We start from the raw sequence: 18,993 nt of genomic DNA, 5'->3' as shown, positions 1-18,993 counted from the left end.
ATCCTTAGTAGGTTTACTTTTCTGGCATTTTGGATTTCCCCTTGGCCTGAATGGGAGACCAGGATAAGGGTGGTGGCAGTCTGCCTTCCTTACAGGGTTGGTGTTTGGCTTAACTCAGCCCTAGTAAGGGGGGCATGGTTGTTCCTGGCTCAGATCAATTGCCCTGGAACAAGGGGGTTGACCCTGCAGTTCTTTACAGTCATAATTAAGCATATCTGATTAAAACCGTATGTTTTTCTTTTAAAAAACAGAAATAAAAAACACTCATTAGCTGGCATAGCTGCCCACCAGTATGATTTCCCTTTAGTTATCCAGGCATACCTACTGCTTATTTTTTGAAGAGAGCCTTAGAGCAACATAACCTGTTTTTCTTCAGCATTCCATCAGTCTTTAGAAATAGTTTTGCAAACAATGTGGCAAGAATAAATGAATTGTGATGTTGGTAACATTGCAGCTTCTGAGATGTAGTTCTACAAATCATGGCAGGGAAGATATAGCTTATTCTGTTTCTTCCCTAACAATCTTGTTTGAAATGTAACTGCACTGATCTATTTATTTCTCTGAATATATATCACAAACAAAATGATTTCTCCATTATTGCTGTAACATACAGATGTCCATTGTACCCTTTTTTTTACTCATGTCACAAGGCTCTCTAATTTGTCATTGCTGAAAAAATTGTCAATTACAGCCTTGAAGGATCCAGTTCTTTTTCAGTCATACGCAACAGAACTTCACTGAATTATTCATTGTGATTCTTAGTTTCCTTAGTACCACTTGAAACAATATGAAAGTAAATTTCATTATGACATGGACTGATTTCTTGTAAGGTTGCCAAGAAATATCTTGAAGCAAAGCTGCTGTGCTTTTAATGTCTACATGAGAAGCACAAATTTAGCCGGTGAAGTTTTTCTTGGCATCCAGATGTAATAATGGGAAAGGCTTTACCAGTTGAATTTCTACTTGTCACATAGCTTTAAAGGCAAAGGAGCTGTCCCAAGAAAAAAGTTAGCAACCCTAATTTCTTGCAGTGGAAGAGAAAGTCTGTAAGTGTCAGCAGAATCTGGCCTGATGATAATAGATTATGGATTAAATATTTTGCAAGCAAATCATCTGTGTAAACTCATAATTTAATATGAACAGTTATTTGCCATAAAACTTCATCCGAACATATGGAACTTCTCAATATGAATTTGCGTTCTGTGATGCAACCCAAGGTGCAACCCTAGTACATGCAATTTCAAATCGATAGCAATTCCAGCTTAAGGAAGAAGGTAATACTTACTGATTTTTTCCAGGTCTTCCAATGGGACAGCCCATCCTGATCCCAAACTGCCAACCAAACACAAGAGCAAACTCAGCTTCATGTTGTACATCTAGCACCCAAGTCTAAGTGGGCAACTGAAAGGATAGTTAACTTGAGCTCCAAGTTTTCTGTTCCGGGGAAAAAAGGGAGGGCCATTCTTTTGCAAGCATGAAATGGGTAGGAGAAACGAGGAAAACAAGATATTCAGGTGATGGATACACACAATAGGGGTGCAAATTGTGTTGGGCAATAAGGCAACAACACAGTGTTTATGGTATTAGGAACGCTCATCAATAAAGGGACTTACAGGAATGTAAATATAATGTTTTATGGGAACTGGGCTGAAACGAGTTTTCTTTTTGTATTCCCTACAGTGACCATTATTGTAGAAGAGTATTATGAAATCATACCCATAATAATATTTAGTATAATATTTAGAGAGTTTACACTACTTGGTAGATGGCCCTGGGCTCCTGCTGGGAGGAAGGGCGGGATATAAATCAAATAATAAATAAATAAAATATAAACCAGCAGAATTAAAACAGCAACAAAAGTACAATATAAAAATCCATGAAATTAAAAGTCAAATTTTGGTTGGGAAAAATAGAAAATGTTACCTTTTGTACTTTTCTTCCACAAGTAATTGAAGGTATTAGACTGCAAGCGCTCAAAGCCCATCACCTCCTGATCTGCCAGAGAGAAAACATTCTATAACTTTGTGCCACAAGTGAAACCACCAAGGCTTGGGTGCAATTATAGAGGATAGAGAGTGGTACATAAATTTTACAGCGCTGTATCCAATGAGTATGGATTGTACGGTCCTTTGGCAGGAACAGGACTCTTTTGCTTATGCCAGCCTTTCCCAACCTGGTACAGTCCAGATGTTTTACACTACAATTCAGTCTGAAGATATGCTGTCTGGGACTGATGGGAGTTGTAGTCCAAAACATGTGGAGGGTACTAGGTTGGGGAAGGCTTGCTTATGCTGTGAAGTGGGGAGAGATATAAACAGAGTGATGGTGAGGTATATAAACAACTAGGTCAGACTAGAACCCTTGGCATTCTTAGGTGGCTAGTCCAAATGAACTAGTTACTGTCGTAGCAAAACAGCGGTAGAAATTCTAAATCTCAGCAACAAGTAGCAGCTATTCTATGAGCTACATAGTTTTTGTTGCAATTGTGTTTTTTGCAGGGGGGGGCTGGTCATTGTTGATCAGCTTCTGGACCAAACTCAAGGGCAGCCCCACATACAGCACATTACAATAATCCAACCTGGAGGTTACCAGTGCGTGGACAACCATGGTCAGGCTATCCCGGTCCAGAAACGGCCACAGCTGTCTTACCTGCCGAAGCTGGTAAAATGCACTCCTAGCCATGGAGGTCACCTGGGCCTCTAGTGACAAAGATGGATCCGGGAACACCCCCAGACTATGGACCTGCTCTTTCAGAGGGAGTACGACCCCATCCAAAGCAGGCAGCTGACCAATTATCTGAACTCGGGAACCACCAACCCACAGTGCGTCCGTCTTGCTACGATTCAGACTCAGTTTATTGGCCCTCATCCAGCCCACCACCGAGTCCAGGCAGCGGTCAAGGGCTTACATGGCCTCTCCCGATTCAGATGTTACAGAGAAATAGAACTGGGTATCGTCAGCATACTGCTGACACCTTGCCCCAAATCTCCTGATGACCGTTCCGAAGGGCTTCATCTAGATGTTAAACAGCATGGGGGACAAGATGGTACCCTGCGGCACCCCACAGCAAAACTGGCAGGGGGTAGAAAGACAGTCACCCAATGCTATTATCTGAGAGCAACCGTGGAGATAGGATCGGAACCACTGTAAAACAGTTCCTCCAATACCCATCTCACCAAGGCCCTGAAGGATACCATGGTGAATGGTATCAAAAGCCGCTGAGAGATCAAGTAAGAATAACAGGGTCGCAGTCTCCCTGTCCTTCTCCCGATCATCCATCAGGGCAACCAAGGCCGATTCAATCCCATAACCAGCAGCGGCATCACTAGCGGGAGTGCAGGGGGGTGCAGAACTCAGGTGCGCGCCCTCCAAGGGGCATGGACAGGGGTGGCTGGTCTCGCACGTGTGCACGCACTCACCACACGCTCCAGGCTGACGGTGGAAGGCCCGTCCAGGCTTCACCGCCAGCGAGTGGGCACCTGCTTTCGGCGTGCACCGGACCGGGTGCCGGGGGGCCCTTGGAGAGCCCCCAAATCTTGTGCTGAGCATGTGCATGCGTGTGAGGCCAGCCACCCCCATCCATGCCCCTGGGAGGGCGCGCACCCAGCCGGAGAAGCAGGCCTGGGAACACCGGTGCACCTCCCTCGCCCCGCCAACGCTGCTCCCGGTCTCACCCGCCTGCCTGCGTGCCTCTGAGGAGGAGTTGGCTGCTCCGACCGACCCGGAGTGCTTCTCGGCTCCTTTGCCAGGCAACGGCATGGGGCGGGGCGGCTCTGGGTGTCACTCCCCTCATGGTGTCACCCGGGTGCGATCCGCACCCCCCGCACCCCGGTAGTGACGCCCCTGATAACCAGGCCTGAACCCAGACTGGGTTGGGTTGTACTGCTTAATGTTGTAATTGATAGAGTTTTTAAAAACATAATTTTTATAAGGGTTATAAGCTGCCTCTGAACAGGGTGGTTTACAACAGATGCTACTGATTCATAGGGTCGCCATAAGTCGTAATCAACTTGAAGGCACGTAACCACAAAGCTGCATCCACCTTTCAAAGAGCTTGGGTGGGTATGAATACATAAATAAAAATTAAAACAGATTTCTAATTCTTATTAATCACATTAGTGACATGGCTTTTGCAAGCTGGAATGCTAGACACCCTTCTTAAAAATAATGTTATTGATTTTATAATAGCATACATAAAACAAACATAACATCACATATACATTATTTTGAGTACAACAAGCATGCAGGAGGTTTAGGCCAATGTGAACTTACATTCTTTTGCTATGGTTTCTTACAGATGTACCCAGCTGTTCAGTTGTGTAAATCTTAATTCAAGGTTGATAAGCAGTTAAGAATTCCAGATGAGAGTATATTGAGATAGTGACTCTATTGTCATCTTACCCCTTATATACCCAGTCAATCACTGCACTCTGCAGGTGAGGGCCTCCTGCAGATACCATCTTACTAGGAGGTCCATTCCACACAACATAGGAAACGGACCTTTAGTGTGGCGGCACCTACCCTGTGGAATTCCCTCCCGTTAAATATCAGACAGGCACCACATCTGTTATCTTTTTGGCACCTACTGAAGACCTTCCTCTTTCAACAAACCTTTAAGTAGAGACCTTATTCCAGTCTGTTTCTGTGTTGAAATTGATTTTTAAGATATTTTTAAAGCTGTTTTTCTTCAAAGATGTTTTGTTTTAATGTTTAAAAAATTTTTTTTAAAGATGTTTTAGAATGTTTTTAGTATTTTGTTTGCTGGCCTGGGCTCCTTCTGGGAGGAAGGGTGGAATATAAATTTAAGAAATAATAATAATAACATCCAGTTTATTAATATAAGTTATGAAGTCATTCCAGTCAGTCACAAATCTATCAACTTTTGTTTGTCCTTTGGCATTCCTCAAGTTGTATGTTAATTTTTCTACTGGCGCAACATGATATCCCCGGTTTTCTTGAGCCAGTAGTCTCTTGTGGCCCCTTTCATATCTCTCCAGAACCTCACAAATCTGGGTGTCACCAGCAAGTGGCCAGTCAGGGTCTTGCTCTTCAGGTCGCTGTTACTCTCTGAGAAAATGTTCAGTAGCACCTGCTGAAGTTCCATATCTATTTGTTGCCTTGTTTTATGTCTCCAGTTTCTTGGAAAACCAGTGACTAGAAAGTGGGCATTTGTCAGGATGTCCACTTCATATTAATATGATGGTACATGCCCTTGGTAGTGCAGCCTTTCCAGCTGTTTGGGGGAGAGCTGGGGGTTAATTTTAGCCAGTTTTAGGGAAGTGGTATACCATTAGTATGTTATTTTGAGCATGGCCTCTTTTGTTTGGACAGAGACTAATCTCAGGGGGAAATGGCATTATATTACTTAGAGACTATAACAATATTAGAATTGTTTTCACTGTGGATTTGGAAGTTATAGCTTAAGGATAAAAGGATTCTCTAGTGCAGCCTCTGATTTCTGTCTCCCAGCTGGCAGGCTCCCAAAAATTCTTATTGGAAAAAAACCTGGTTCTTACAAGACTAAAATCAGGTTTCAGGGTGTTTCAGGGTGGCTGGCTTGTTTTGGTTTGAGGTGTGCGCTTTGCAAATCACATGTAGGGAGCATAGTGCAGTGGTCCTGAATGGTGTTCCTCAGGTGTTTAAAATAAAACATACTGGTAACGTAAACAGCAGCAGAGGGCAAAACCCAGATGTTTGAGGTGGATCTGGGCCCAGAGCCCGACACAAAAACAGTGCATTTTCATGAGGGGCAGTGGAAGCTGGTCCACTAGGACAAGTAGGGCTCTGCCCTCAACCAGGCCTCACCTACCGGCTATCTTACTTGCAACTAGCCCAGGAGGTGGCCCTGGCTGTCTCTCCAGATATTTCAGATAGGGAGTCTTTCCCATTCTTACCTAGAGACACTGCGATTGAACCTGGGACTTTGTTCTACCCTGAGCCAAGGCCTTCCAAGCAATTATAACCCCCAGCAAGTGCCTTTCTGTTCTGACCCATAGTTTACAAACCTAAGTTTTAGGTGTCTAATCAATCCACAACACTTAGCATGCTTGGCCATCTTTGACCATCTCAAGATAAAAGGACATACATAACTATTTTTCCACTAACAGAGACACGCCATTCTGCCTGCAAATATCTTAAAGGTCAGAGCATTTCTTCTCATGTTAATGTCAGTAGTTGGGCCGAGTGCTGGCAAATATAACTGTCACATTTGAAATGACACAGATTGTGGTGTATATGATCCACAGGTAGCCTTAGAAAGAGGTAACAGGTGTAGTCACTGGGTCTTCTGTCTGGCTTGGACACTGCTGTCCTGGGCTTGCCAAATAACTTGTACTAGCTCATCCACTAGAGTACAACAGTGTTCTGTCAAATGGGTGCCCAAAGGAATTTTTCCATGTATATGCAAAGTCCAAATAAATAAATATATGTAACTAGCATCAGAGAACAATTCTACTATTTCTGGTATATCTAATGACTGAGCAGTGGAAAGAACTGGGTACACCTGATCTCTGGGAAACTTATATTCCAGGTCTACTCCTTCATTGTTTCTCAGTGGGTAGACCTACAATCTATCTATTTGTAGAGTTAGCAGACAACATCTTACACTCACCTGTGAAACCTTTAGTTCTTTCCTTGGCTGCCTTCATCCTCTCCAGCCATATATTAATGATACTACTGGTACAATCAACATCACAGCTGTACGTCGCCCCCATAAAAAAACCCAACTTGCCAGGCTAACAATACTGAAGTACACTTCAGAGTTGTGATACACTACTCCCTCCTCCCCCAGCAAAATGGGTTTAATAACAATAGACTTTATCTGCATTTGAAAATGTCTGCAAGCGTAGAAAACCAACCAAATGCATTTTTGTAGAAATAAAACCTGGATGAGAGATCACAAACTCCTGTTTTTGTGACTTCATCTCGTTTTGAGCTGACACAATTCTCCAGTCACAGCTTTAAATTCTATGGAATGCAAATTGTAATACTATAAAATACAAGAAGGAAAAGAAGCAATAAAAATAGACTTCAAAACCATACCGCACCCAGCACAGTGCATTACAATTGCTATAACAGGCAGAATAATAGTCCAGTGGTCCACCAAGACCAGCAACAATTTTCAAGTGGTCTGTGTGTGTGGGGGGGGGTGAGTTTGGGAAGCACTTGTTTAGACAATGCACATTGCACTCTGGCGTTCTCTTTCGCTAATTGGCTAGATCTGCTTTCATCCATTGGCTAAAAATGCTAAAATGTGGGAGCAGGCTAGTTTCCCACAAAACAAGTGAGGTGACTAGTGCCTATGTCTTTTGCCTCATATGCTGGGTTCTACAAATGTTAGAAACTTACTTTAAAAAAAAAAGAAAACTAGGAACCAAGGGCCTATGGTTCATCCAGGGGCCACCACTCTCCTGCAGATGTCCATGTTCTGTCAGAGATCAGATTACAGATCTGAAAAAGTAGTCAAACCCAGCTTCTACACTGGCGTTTCCTTTATCCCACTTTGTTTTTGTCTGGCTTTAGAGGCCCAATTCCAGAATTCTGGGATCCTCCTCCCCTTAACCTGTGCGTACAAAGGAGCATACAAACAGAACACCTCAGAGTAGCATTGCATTGCCTTGATTCTTATACTCGCTTTGCATCTCTCCCTCCCCCCCTCCCCCATGCTTCAGTTGAATAAATCTGTATATGAGGGATAGGGAACCTTGTGGCCGTCCCAGGATTACAACTGCAGGATTACAACTCCCATGATCCCTGACCATTGGCCTTGCTAGCTGGAGCTGTAGTCCAACAATACCTGGAAGGCCACAGGTTCCCCATGCTTGCAGTATATGTTCCAGAGATAATTTGGTGTTGCCTTTCCATTTAAAGTGGGATGTCTGAAAGTGTTTCCTAGTTTTAGGACAAAACTCAGTGCTGCATTAAATAGCAAGGGTTCCTCATTCTCAAACTATAGTCCAATATATTTTTAAACACCTGTACTAGCCTGACCGGACAAATCTGATGTGAACTAAGTGGACTTCTAATCTATTATCAGAGCAGAAAGATAAATCCTGTCCAGTTTTATCTTTTCACCATTGTCCCCACCTTTCATTCCATTTTTTTCAAAGTTTATGATCTTTACAAACAGGTTCAGTTACATGCTTTGTTGACCTATAATCTTTAACTACATCATAGTTAAGTACAGGGTGTTCCTTGCTAGAGCCCCAGACTATGTTTCGTAGCATTCTCATCGCAATGACGCATAGAGAATGCAAATTGGCTAGAGAAAGCCAGTGGAATTCACACAACTTTCACCACTAGAAAATCTTAATTTACAACCAGGCTGGAGAACCTTTTTGGCCCAGCAGGCCAGATTTCTTTCTTTCATCTATTTATTTATAAATATATTTATTGAATTTATATCCCACCCTTCCTCCCAGACAGAGCCCAGGGCAGCAAGAAGGGCCCAAGCATGGCTAACTTTGACAAGTGAGTGGGGCAAACTGATGACACCCACCCGTCAAAGTCTCTTAGCAGTGCTTCCCAAGAGCCCAATAGCTAGTAAGTTGTCAGGCACTTGGGCACTGCCAAGCATTGGGCTGGCAAAGATGTTTTCTCCATTCATTGGCTGCACAATCAAGTTGCAGTCACACTGCCGATCTGGCTCTGTTGGTACCTGTTGGATCAGGCAGGGTTGGGGAGAAATGGCCTTGTGGGCCAAACTGGGACTGGGGCAAATTTGGTTAACAGGCTGGATTTTCCCCACTCCTGATTTACAAGATATATTAGAACCCATTCAATGTTTTGGCTTGTAACATGTGTTGACATTTCGTACTCTATCAGATACCTTTGGGTGCTATACATTAATGGCATAGGCTTATGTATGTCTAACCTTTTTTTGACCCAAACACTATATTGTCTCTTTGCAAACCCAGTGGGGGCAAAAGTAAAAAAATGAGTACAGCATTTGTCCATATTGTTTTTTTAAAAAAGAACACATCATCTTTGAAAAGACTTCCTCCACTGAACTGAAAATCCATTCATAATTATAACACACACATTTCTCTAGCTGTGGTTTTTATGGCTTTAATAGTAATTAACTAATTGACTTACTGGATGCCATAAATTACTTGGTAAAAGTACCCCTCCCCTAAATAACCTTGAATTTGGGTTGCTGGGATCGTTCCTATCAAGCTCATGACAACAGTTTCTGTATGATTGAAAGAGTAGCTACCAGGGGGCAGTGCTATGTGAATGGCAAACACTTTCAAGAGTAAAGGAGGAAATTGTTTGCAGCATGTGGGACTTCAGATGTCTTCAAGGCAAGCTGAGCGCAGGAAGCATAGCACATTCCTCCAGGTTTGCGACTGTCAAGTTAATTTTCTAGAAATTACACACATTTTTGTTCACATTACTTGATATACAACACAAGAACTAAATTGCATTTCTTATAATGAATAATATAGGGTTCAACATACTTAAACAGATTAGTAAATTCTAGGATTGCAGAGTTATCAGTCTTGAATATGGTAGGGTCATCTGCAAATTAAAGAACTGAAAAGTGGTAACCCCAAGCATAGGCTTCAGGCTTATGTCTTTTGAGTGTCATCCTGTCACAATACTGCCAGCATTTCCTGGTGCTGAGAATGTCTTATATGAAATGGTCTATGGCTGCAGCTGCCACTTCTTCAAGATTAAACTCCACTGTACACAGTAGTTAAAACCCCTATTAAGAGTCAGTCATTATGTCCATTAAGAGCCTAATTCACACATCAGGCTGATCTATGCGGTGACTTGTGAAGTGATACTATTCATTCAGGCCTCATATGGGAGTTGTCAGTTTTGAAAGCTTCTCCAAAGCTTCCTGCAAAAAGGGGGGAGGAGAGACAGTACAACATTCTGAGTTGGAATGTGTCCCCCTGTCGTACCAACCACTAACCTTCACAGAGTTTATACTGCAGTACATTACCAAAAGCATGGCATTCCAACTTGCAATCTAAAGTAGCAGTGTAGAGTCCATTTCTACCTCATTCTGGGGCATTCTTTATGAAGCTGACTTTGAATCAATGAGTTACAACAAGAAGCTTATTCAATGCAACATATAGGCATGGTTTAGACAAAGGGGAAACTATGTCTACCATTATAAGAATGAGCCATGCTTCTGCACCTGCAAGAAGGAAATGAAAAGCATCCACTTTCCATTTTAAACCGATTACAATTCCCCATGACATCTGGCAATTCTTTATTTAAACTGCAGCTTATGTGAACAAGCCCAAAGATCCTAGCATGATCATTAAGCCAGGGTTTGTCAGAGTTCACCATTTTCTGCAGAGGTAGAACGAGTGAGCCCAAGGCTCACTCATAATAGGAAATCATGGTTTTCCGATATGCCTGAAATAAGCCAGGGTGAGTGAAAATGGCTTAATTTCAGCGTCTGAAACAAGACAGTAAAAGTGTTATACAAGTTACAACTGGGGAACGCAGCTAAATAGGCGTTTTTACTCATGCTTCACCTACCAGCTTCATTGCAAGGAGTATGTAAACATGCAAATGGAAGACTAGCATGTCAGAAGAAGTGTTACACAGCTGTTAAGTTTCACCCAAGGACAGAGGTGATACAGACAGTTATTTTCAGATTTGTGGCCATTGTTGCCCCTGCTGTTTTCTACTGGCATTGATTCCAAGAACTCAAAACTCCATTTTTTAAACTGGAACGTAAATACAGCATCAGCTCTGATAGCTGTAAAAGTTTACATGTATAACTTTAGTCTGGGGTAGCCAACATGGTGCCCTTCAGATGTTTTAGACTACACCTCCCTTCTCAGTTGGCCATGCTATCGGGGCTGATGCGAGGTGTAGTCCAAAACGTCTGGAGGGCTCCATGTTGGCTACCCCTAACTTAAATGAATATTAGAATATTCTTTGGGACCATCCACCAGAAAAGGTTCTTTAATTAAAAAAAATAGGGAGGATCAGAGTTGAGCCATATGCTTAAATCCGTCACTGTAGAGAGTGCAGGAATACTGCCGTTCTATTAATGGGATGCATCACATTGTTCAGTTTTTTAAAGACATGCAGTTCTTTATGCATAAGTTCCTATCACAGCATTTGGAAGATTTCAAAGGCAGTCATCAAGAATATTCACAACTGGACTTCAACCTTTTCAGTCTTGAAGAACATCTTCAGTGGATGGGAGAAGCTATTAGGTGTGACTCAGACATTTCTAGTACTCTTGGGACAGCCAGTTGGGTAGTTTGGGATTCATATCTCATCTCAGTGGGAGTCTCTTCTGATGGCCTGGGAGAGAGAAGGGAGGGATCACAGAATCACACAATCATAGAACAGTAGAGTTGGAAGCTGCCCATCAGTCCAACCCCCTGCTCAATGCAGGACTCCAAGTTAAAGCATACCTGACAGGTGGCTGTCTAGCTGCCTCTTGAATGCCTCCAGTGTTGGGAGAGCCCACCACCTCCCAAGGTAATTGGTTCCACTGTCATCCTGCTCTAACAGTTATGAAGTTTTTCCTGATATTCAGCTGAAATCTGGCTTCCTATAACTTGTGCCCATTATTCCGTGTTCTGCACTCTGAGTTGACTGAGAAGAGCTCCTGGTCCTCCTCTGTGTGACAACTTTTCGTGTAATTGAAGAGTGCTATCATATCTCTCCTTCACTCTTATCTTCTCAAGGCTAAACATGCCCAGTTCTTTCAGTCTCTCCTCATAGGGCTTTGTTTCCAGTCTCGTGATCATCCTTGTTGCCTTCCTCTGAACCTGTACCAGTTTGTCAGCATCCTTCTTAAAGTGTGGTGTCCAGGATTGGATGCAGTACTCAAGGTGAGGTCTAACCAGTGCGGAATAGGGGGGAACCAATACTTCATGTGATTTGGAAACTATACTTCCGTTAATGCTGCCTAAAATAGCATTTGTCTTTTCTGCAGCCACATTACACTGTTGGCTCCTATTCAGCTTGTGATCAACAAAAATCTCAAGATCCTTCTCGCTTGTAGTATTGCTGAATCAAGTATCCCCATTTTATAACTGTGCATTTGGTTTCTTTTTCCTAGGTGTAGAACTTTGCACATCATTCAATACCTTGATCACTAACTCACTCAAAAGTATAAACCAGTTTCACTGGATGCATAGTTTGAAGCAAGATGGACATTGCAGCCATTACATGATCATACATGTGCAAAGCAGTCCTATTTCCCATAAGTGATCAGGACAAATTAATGGTACCTCAGATGGACTTCAAACCTCAGGTGGAACAGAAAGGCACATTGGTCAGCTTCCAGAGCCTCACAGTTCAGAGATGCTCCCTTACTGGTGTAATAAGGCCATAGCTAGGACAGCCTTTTTCTGCCGTAAAGACGTCCCAGGGACACCTCATGCTTCCTTCCCATGTGCAATAGTGCACTTGAGGTTTTCAGTGGGGGGTGGGGTGTCATTAGATCTGTGTCTTAATAATGGGTTGAGACAAAGCAGTGTACAAAAGATACTCACGTTACAGCCAAAAGGATAGCAGCAACAAATCCAACCACTACGATGAACATTAGCACACTCAGGATGGAGGTGATAACTATCATTCCGCCACTTCTCCGACCTGGCCAAGTGTCAATGGTAGAGGACTGCTTCACTAGAAAGATAGGCAGAATGTTGTGAGCTTTATGTACTACCTAGCTATTTAGGTAGGACAATGAAGGAACAAACAGCAATAAGTACCTTGTTTTTAACTGGAGGGTTCAGAATAAGACCACTGAACCACAAAGCCAAAAATGCCACCCCCAAGGTACGTACTTACCCCTTCTGGTTTTGATTGGATGAGACCAGAGAGTCTGGCCTTTCATGACACCAGCTGTTCTGTCTACAAGGAGGTATTTAAACCTGAAAACAAGAATAAGGAAAGTACTTTACCTTTCCAATAACAGGAAACAACATCTTAACACACCAAAACCCTAGCCTCTTTCCCCCAGAACTGCTAACAGAGGTGCTACAGTTTAGGCAGGGACAGTAACCCATTAAGACCCTGGGGTCTTCCAGGGGTGAAGTTGGAGTTTTGATTAAGACTTGCTCTGAGAATCTGGATCTCTGCTGAAAAGCTGCAAAATGATCATGAGATGGCTTCTTCCCAGCTTCCTTGCCCTCCCCCTGCATCCTTGCCACTGCCCCCCAGCTAACACATCTGGATTCTCTGCTAGGGAAAAGGAGGTTGCAGGGGAAATGCAGCAAATGGGGAAACCTGCTAAGACATTCCATGACTACTTTGTAACAGTTTATGGCAGAGTCTCAAATTCCCACCCTTAGGTCTCTGTTGAACATTTAATCCGGCCATTAATATACTAAGTATGTTTCCAGTGGAAGAGGAACCTTCCTGATCCCACTTCCAGAATGCAACTCCATTAAAAAATATTGCCCTCTGAAAGCAGAGGAGTTCAGCTGGACGTTGTCGCCCTTCCTTTATATTGCAGATGACAAGAGCGTCCACAGAAATATTGGGGGGGGGAGTTCTATGAATTGTTACTGCAGGTCATTGGCAATCCATTCTACCTCCCATTACATTTAGATTTCTCCGGGGGGTGAGGGCAGAGCTTGGAAAAGTTACTTTTTTAAACTACAACTCCCATCAGCCCCAGCCAGCATGGCCACTGGATTGGGCTGATGGGAGTTGTAGTTCAAAAAAGTAACTTTTCCAAGCTCTGGGTGAGGGGAATGGTCCCCCTTGCTCCCCCCCAGACACCCTTGGCATACGATGTTCTTAACGAAGTCGACCTATTAAATTTGGAGTCTTAGCCCATATTCACATTTTACTAATCTACCACAGGCTTCCACAAGTGATTGACAGGGTTGCCAGTAAGGCTCCAAAGTAGTCAGAAAATAACTTTTTTGTCGTCAGAGCAAAATGCAGGTCAAAACTGTATAAGCTGTTCTAAATACTCAAAGCAGCTTACAAAACAGCAGCAGAAACAGTAACGATGACTCTGAAGCAAAAGAGGTTAGCAAAAGGGAGGGAGGCCCTGTCTGTGGTGGTGTCCCAGCTCTGGAATACCCTCCCAAGGAAAGGCACCACTCTTTCAATCTTTCCAGCATCAGATCAAGGCATTTTATATCCCCAGGCATTTTTAACAGGTTTTATGAAATCCATTTTGGTTAATAGTTTTGTAGTCTATTTCCTAACTTGTATTGCTGCTTTGAGGATATAATATTGTATTTTTGCTGCTGCATACTGCTCTGAAATCTGTTGAGTGAAGCGTGGTTTAGAATACTTAACATACTTTTAGAATAATTAAAAAGCAGCAGCAATAAAGTAATAAGAATAAAAGCTATTAAAAGACTCAGTAAACAAGTTTCAACTTATTTGCTGAATGACAGAAGAATGAGTCCTTTCCTTGTTAAGGAGACGGATTTCACAAATTGGGCTCTATCATTGAGATCTCACCCTCTCCCCGGCTGCCAATCACACCCAATTTCACTTTGTGGAGGTACCTCATGGGGATACCTGGAGAAAGACCTCTGGTGTTGATCTTAATTCCCGGCAGGTTCATACTTGTGCCACCATTATCTTAGATAGAGGGTACTCTGTCCCTTTCCGAATATCCTGGGTATCCATGTTTTAAAAGTCATCTTGGAAGGCATTCTAAGAAATTTATACCTGTATGCTATTTATACCTGTACACTGTATCTTGAGAAAGAGGTGAATTGCAAGCTTCCAGAAAGTTTGGGTCGTACAGACAAGCTGCATCATCACCAACTCTGATCAGATATTGAGTCATGACTGCAGATGCTTTGGTAGCATCAGCAGCGTCAGACAGCTTAGGAGGAGATGCACAGTTTGGAGCATGAAACACTGCAGCTTTGTAAGGCCCACTTTGTCCTCCATTGGTTTGTTGGAAAGTAGCATTGAGAGGTTTGCTACGGTTGTCTGTAACAGATGGTCTTGAAGTACCTGCTGCAGCAGAAATGGACACATACAAAGAATTCACATGACAATTTGTACATGGCATTCAGGAGCACTACTTGTTTATTTATAACAGGTCTGTTGCGTTTTTCTCCTGCCACTACAAGAGGATGGCCGGTGGCCATTTTAGAAAATAGTTTTCACAGGCTGATGCCAATCTGCATATGATATCGACCCATTTTCCCCCCATTCCAAACTATTTCATCCAAGTGGAACTTGCTGTCAGCAATGTCTTCCCTAAAGACCCGACTACTCCAGTTCCGAACCATATAAAACCAACTTGTGCAGGCTACCTTTTAACAAAGACAGACACATCAAGCAGACACTTACCAGAGTCAACCATGGTATACAGGTATACCTCATAGGATGTTCCTTTCAACATCAAGCCATCGAACACACAGAAGGGCTTCTCTAGAGCAACTGTCGTGAGGGTGGGATTGTTTGTGGCCAATTTGTGGTTTGCAATTTGTGGTCTCAGAGTCTGGGCTTGTGATGAAGAAAAAAGTTACTTGATAATTTTAGAACAATCAGTCAAGAATCATTCAACACCTTACATCCAAGCAAGAAGCAGTTATACCCTTTGAACTTATGGGATGGAGCATACATACAGCCGCCTCATGACCATCACATTTTTAGAGGCTACCAACCACAGTGGCTGTGTATGTTCTGCTTCCGCTGTCAGAGACAATGGGCCTCTGAAGGCCAGTTGCTGGGACTCACAAGTGAGGAAAGCTGTGTTACATTCCAGTCCTGCTTTCATCTGGCTGACCACTGTAAGAACAGGACGCAGGACTAAATGGGCCATTTGCCTGATCCAGCCGGGATCTTCATATAGGGCTACAGGGCTGGCCCCAGACATGCTGGGGCCCTTGGGCACATGCCTGCCCCAGGCCCTGGCGCTCCCTTTCCGTGATTTGTGGCAGGATCGCTGCCACGGATTGCATGCCCCGCCATTCCCTTGTTTAACCTGCCTTGTTCTAGGGTTGCACACGCAGTACTGCCCTTAACAAAGATGGTGCCCGAGGTTTCCCTAAGGGGCTGAAGCCTCTGCCGCCATCTTGGTTCATGGCAGGGATGCACGCACGCAGAACGCATGAGTGCTATCAGCCAAGATGGCAGCAGAGGCTTCAGCCCCTTAGGGAAACCTCAGCCACCATCTTTGTTAAGGGCAGCACTGCGTGTGCAACCGCAGGACAAGGTAGGTTAAGCAAGGGAATGGCAGGCGCTGTGAAGCTCTCGCCGTGCGATCTGTGAAAGGGGAGCAGAGGGGCCCCTCAGGGGCCCCTGTAGCCCTAGGGCCAGTGCCCCACCTTTTAGAACAGGCCCCGTAGGGCTGCTTCACACGGGTGGGAGACACACTTTCTTCAAGATAGATACCCATCCAGAGAAAGGGTACCTCTGGTGATCTTTTGTACATTTTGAAATCTACATTAGTCTTTCTCTCCTATTAATTTTTAGATAGTGCATGCAAAGCTACTGATGGTCTCCAGATCCCTTCAACCACTATAATATGTTCCCACAGTCCCTTGCTCCCAGATTCCTAAAACTTCCAAGTTAAAAGAGGAATTTGGTATTGGGCACAAGAACTGTTTCAGAAGAGGGCTGCCAATGGTGCTCACACAATTCTCCCTCCCTCATTCTATCCTTTAAAACAGCTTTTCTGCAAAACCCTCACACTCGTTCATTTTCAGCGGGTCTATTCTGGGTTGGACTTAGTTGACTACAACCCATTGTTTTTACTATTCAAATTCTGGGATTTTAGTTATTTTTTAAAATTTATATGGGTTTGTAAAGCCCTGTATAAGCAGTTTATAATTTAACAAATAAACCACTGTGTGAATAGTATATTCATTTAACAAAAACAAATAAAACAGGGCAACCTTATGTTACTCAGTCAGTTCCCACTCCTCCCCCCTCCCCATCTGCAATACTGGCATAATAATAATACTGATCCTCTTTACAGGATTGTTGTGAGGATTACAGAACACATGTGAGGCAGTCTGAATATTCACAAGCACCACTAACAATGTTAAGGCTCTTTTATTTTTGCAGAGCCGTTTCCTTTAAGCTACACCACAAGTTACAGAAGTCAGCAACATTATGACTACAATACACCATTCAAGATGGTAGTTTGTGTGGCCCTGTTCCTTTAACAATTATGGCGGATATATCTTTGGTCATCAGCACTTTCCCATCCTTTACAGCTGCAACTAGTTAAGGTATGCAATCCGATGATTACTCAGAAGCAGGCCCCAATGAGTTCACACACAAAACCCAGCCAGGAACCAGATGCAACAGTGAGGAGAGTTCCTATATTTCAGTTGTGTAGAACATCAACGGGGTCTGCTCATCATTAAGGTTTTTCCCTATCAAAAGTCTGTATTACAGGCACATAAACCCTATATTGTATTCCAGGGGTGGGCAGACTTTAGGTTTAAAGGACCTACTTTGGTTTTTATTAGAACCTTGTAGTCCACTAACTAAGTGAATATAAGCTCAAAAAATGAAGGAACTGGATGCCCCTAAACCCAGGAATTTGCAGTTAGTCCCAGAAGCAAGCTCACCAATCCATTCACACAAAAACCATGCCTGCTTTCCCACTCCCTGCATATATTTTTCCAGGGGAGAAAACTCTTTAGTTGTTGCGATAACTAAATAACCGGGGATTAGAAACCCTTGCCAATTTAGTGCAAGTCACCTAACTCGGAAAATAATACACCCTCACCTCCCGTGCCTATTGTTAACTGTTTAGATTAAACTGCAGAGCATCAACACCTCCAGAAGTCACTGCAGCAACTTATGCTGCTAATACCTCTTGTTGTACTTGGTTGCATAAATGTGCAAGGCCAGAATTAACACAATCAGCATCACATTGTCAGATGCCACTAGTAAATATTGTTTGTGATGCGATGCAAGACTTTTAACACATGCACTTCTATGAAAAATGACATTTTTAATCTATGTGTTATATTAATTAATAAACCACGTGGAGGGAGGAGTAAGTAAATTTAAACTAATATTTAGTTTACCAGATATGTATCTTGTATCTATTTTACTATCTGAGTTTACCAAGACTAATAGAAAAGGCTGTAATAATTACATTGACCTGGGAGCGTGTCCTATCGAATTAAGGTAATAGTGAAAAAAGGAGAGCAAACTCCCAGATAAGAAGAGAATAAATACATACAGTGAGGTCAACAATGACCAAGTGACCCTATTACAGTCTATCTTTAAAGCACTTAATACCCTGGCATCTTGTACTGAAAGAGGAATGCAGACAACCAGGTTTGTTTTCTAAACCGTGGAGAAGTGGACAGTTCTAGGCATACTTACTTAAAGGCAAGACCCATTCAACTCAATGGGGCTTGTTTCCAAATAAATATATACTTAAGATTACTATAGGTGAAACTTCTTTCCTAAAAAAGTATCTGCCACTCTGAATCCCAGAAAAAGAATATTTCTCATACAGGAGTTTCTATGAAGAACCTACTAATTACAGCTGTGCAACAAAAACAGTAGTAGGAAACAGGGTAACAAACAAACAGGCAATGCCTTACCTATACAGAGGTGCCAGAAAGAGCAAAAAATCAGCCCAAACCACAGGCCCCACATAATCAGCCAATACAAGAAGCCCTACTGCAGCTATTTCAAACTCAGAAATGACTGATTCCCAAGCTGCCTCCCCCTCTACCCCTATCAATATCAACTGCTCTACACCCTCCACTAATTGCTCTGTTCCACCAATCGGCAACTTATTTTCTGCTCCCTTTCAAGCCAGCTTGCACCTGCCCTTTCTCCTCCCTGCTCCAACACACATTATCATCTGTGTCTAATTTGCGGAAGGGAGGCAGTGACTGCCTCACCCAGTATACGCAGACTCTAGCCCTTCTATTCCACAATATTCTTTCAGCAAGGTATCATTTTTTAGGGTTGCTGAGATGGGAGTTAGTTTCCCAAAGAAAGCTGCTGCTTACTCTAAAGTTAAAAGGCAACCCCCTTGCACAGGATGTTTTGCAATGAAAAAATGCATAATAAATCAGGAAGGAAAATAATATTCTGGTA

At 43.0% G+C, this 18,993-nt stretch overlaps 1 protein-coding gene across 2 annotated transcripts; it reads right to left on the bottom strand.

Annotated features, from left to right (window-relative positions):
* Positions 1-9,050: 9,050 nt before the first annotated feature.
* UPK3A (uroplakin 3A) lies at positions 9,051-18,693 on the bottom strand. 2 transcript variants are annotated; one of them, XM_061582413.1, is made up of 6 exons: positions 18,489-18,693; positions 15,262-15,417; positions 14,643-14,919; positions 12,778-12,860; positions 12,480-12,612; positions 9,051-11,277 (listed from the first exon to the last, which is right to left on the bottom strand). In XM_061582413.1, exons 1-6 carry the CDS (start codon positions 18,541-18,543, stop codon positions 11,163-11,165), a joined length of 819 nt encoding a protein of 272 aa, XP_061438397.1. In that variant the 5' UTR covers positions 18,544-18,693; the 3' UTR covers positions 9,051-11,162. The 2 variants fall into 2 exon arrangements, with proteins under 2 accessions (XP_061438397.1, XP_061438396.1); XM_061582412.1 differs by having other exon boundaries at positions 14,643-14,922; positions 18,489-18,684.
* Between the last annotated feature and the right edge of the window lie 300 nt (positions 18,694-18,993).

This window comes from Rhineura floridana, chromosome 8 (genome assembly GCF_030035675.1).
Source record: "Rhineura floridana isolate rRhiFlo1 chromosome 8, rRhiFlo1.hap2, whole genome shotgun sequence".
Taxonomy (NCBI): domain Eukaryota; kingdom Metazoa; phylum Chordata; class Lepidosauria; order Squamata; family Rhineuridae; genus Rhineura; species Rhineura floridana.
Note: the sequence above shows the minus strand (reverse complement) of the source record. Positions and strands in the feature narration are given on the sequence as shown.

What these genes read in the sequence shown, in the direction of transcription:
- UPK3A (XM_061582412.1), bottom strand. Translation starts at nt 18,543, where the DNA reads ATGTGGGGCCTGTGGTTTGGGCTGATTTTTTGCTCTTTCTGGCACCTC. An exon ending in GTATACCATGGTTGACTCTG is followed by an intron (nt 14,923 to 15,261) that starts GTAAGTGTCTGC and finishes TTTCTGCTGCAG; the next exon opens with CAGGTACTTCAAGACCATCT. An exon ending in GCTATCCTTTTGGCTGTAAC is followed by an intron (nt 11,278 to 12,479) that starts GTGAGTATCTTT and finishes TCTCTCTCCCAG; the next exon opens with GCCATCAGAAGAGACTCCCA.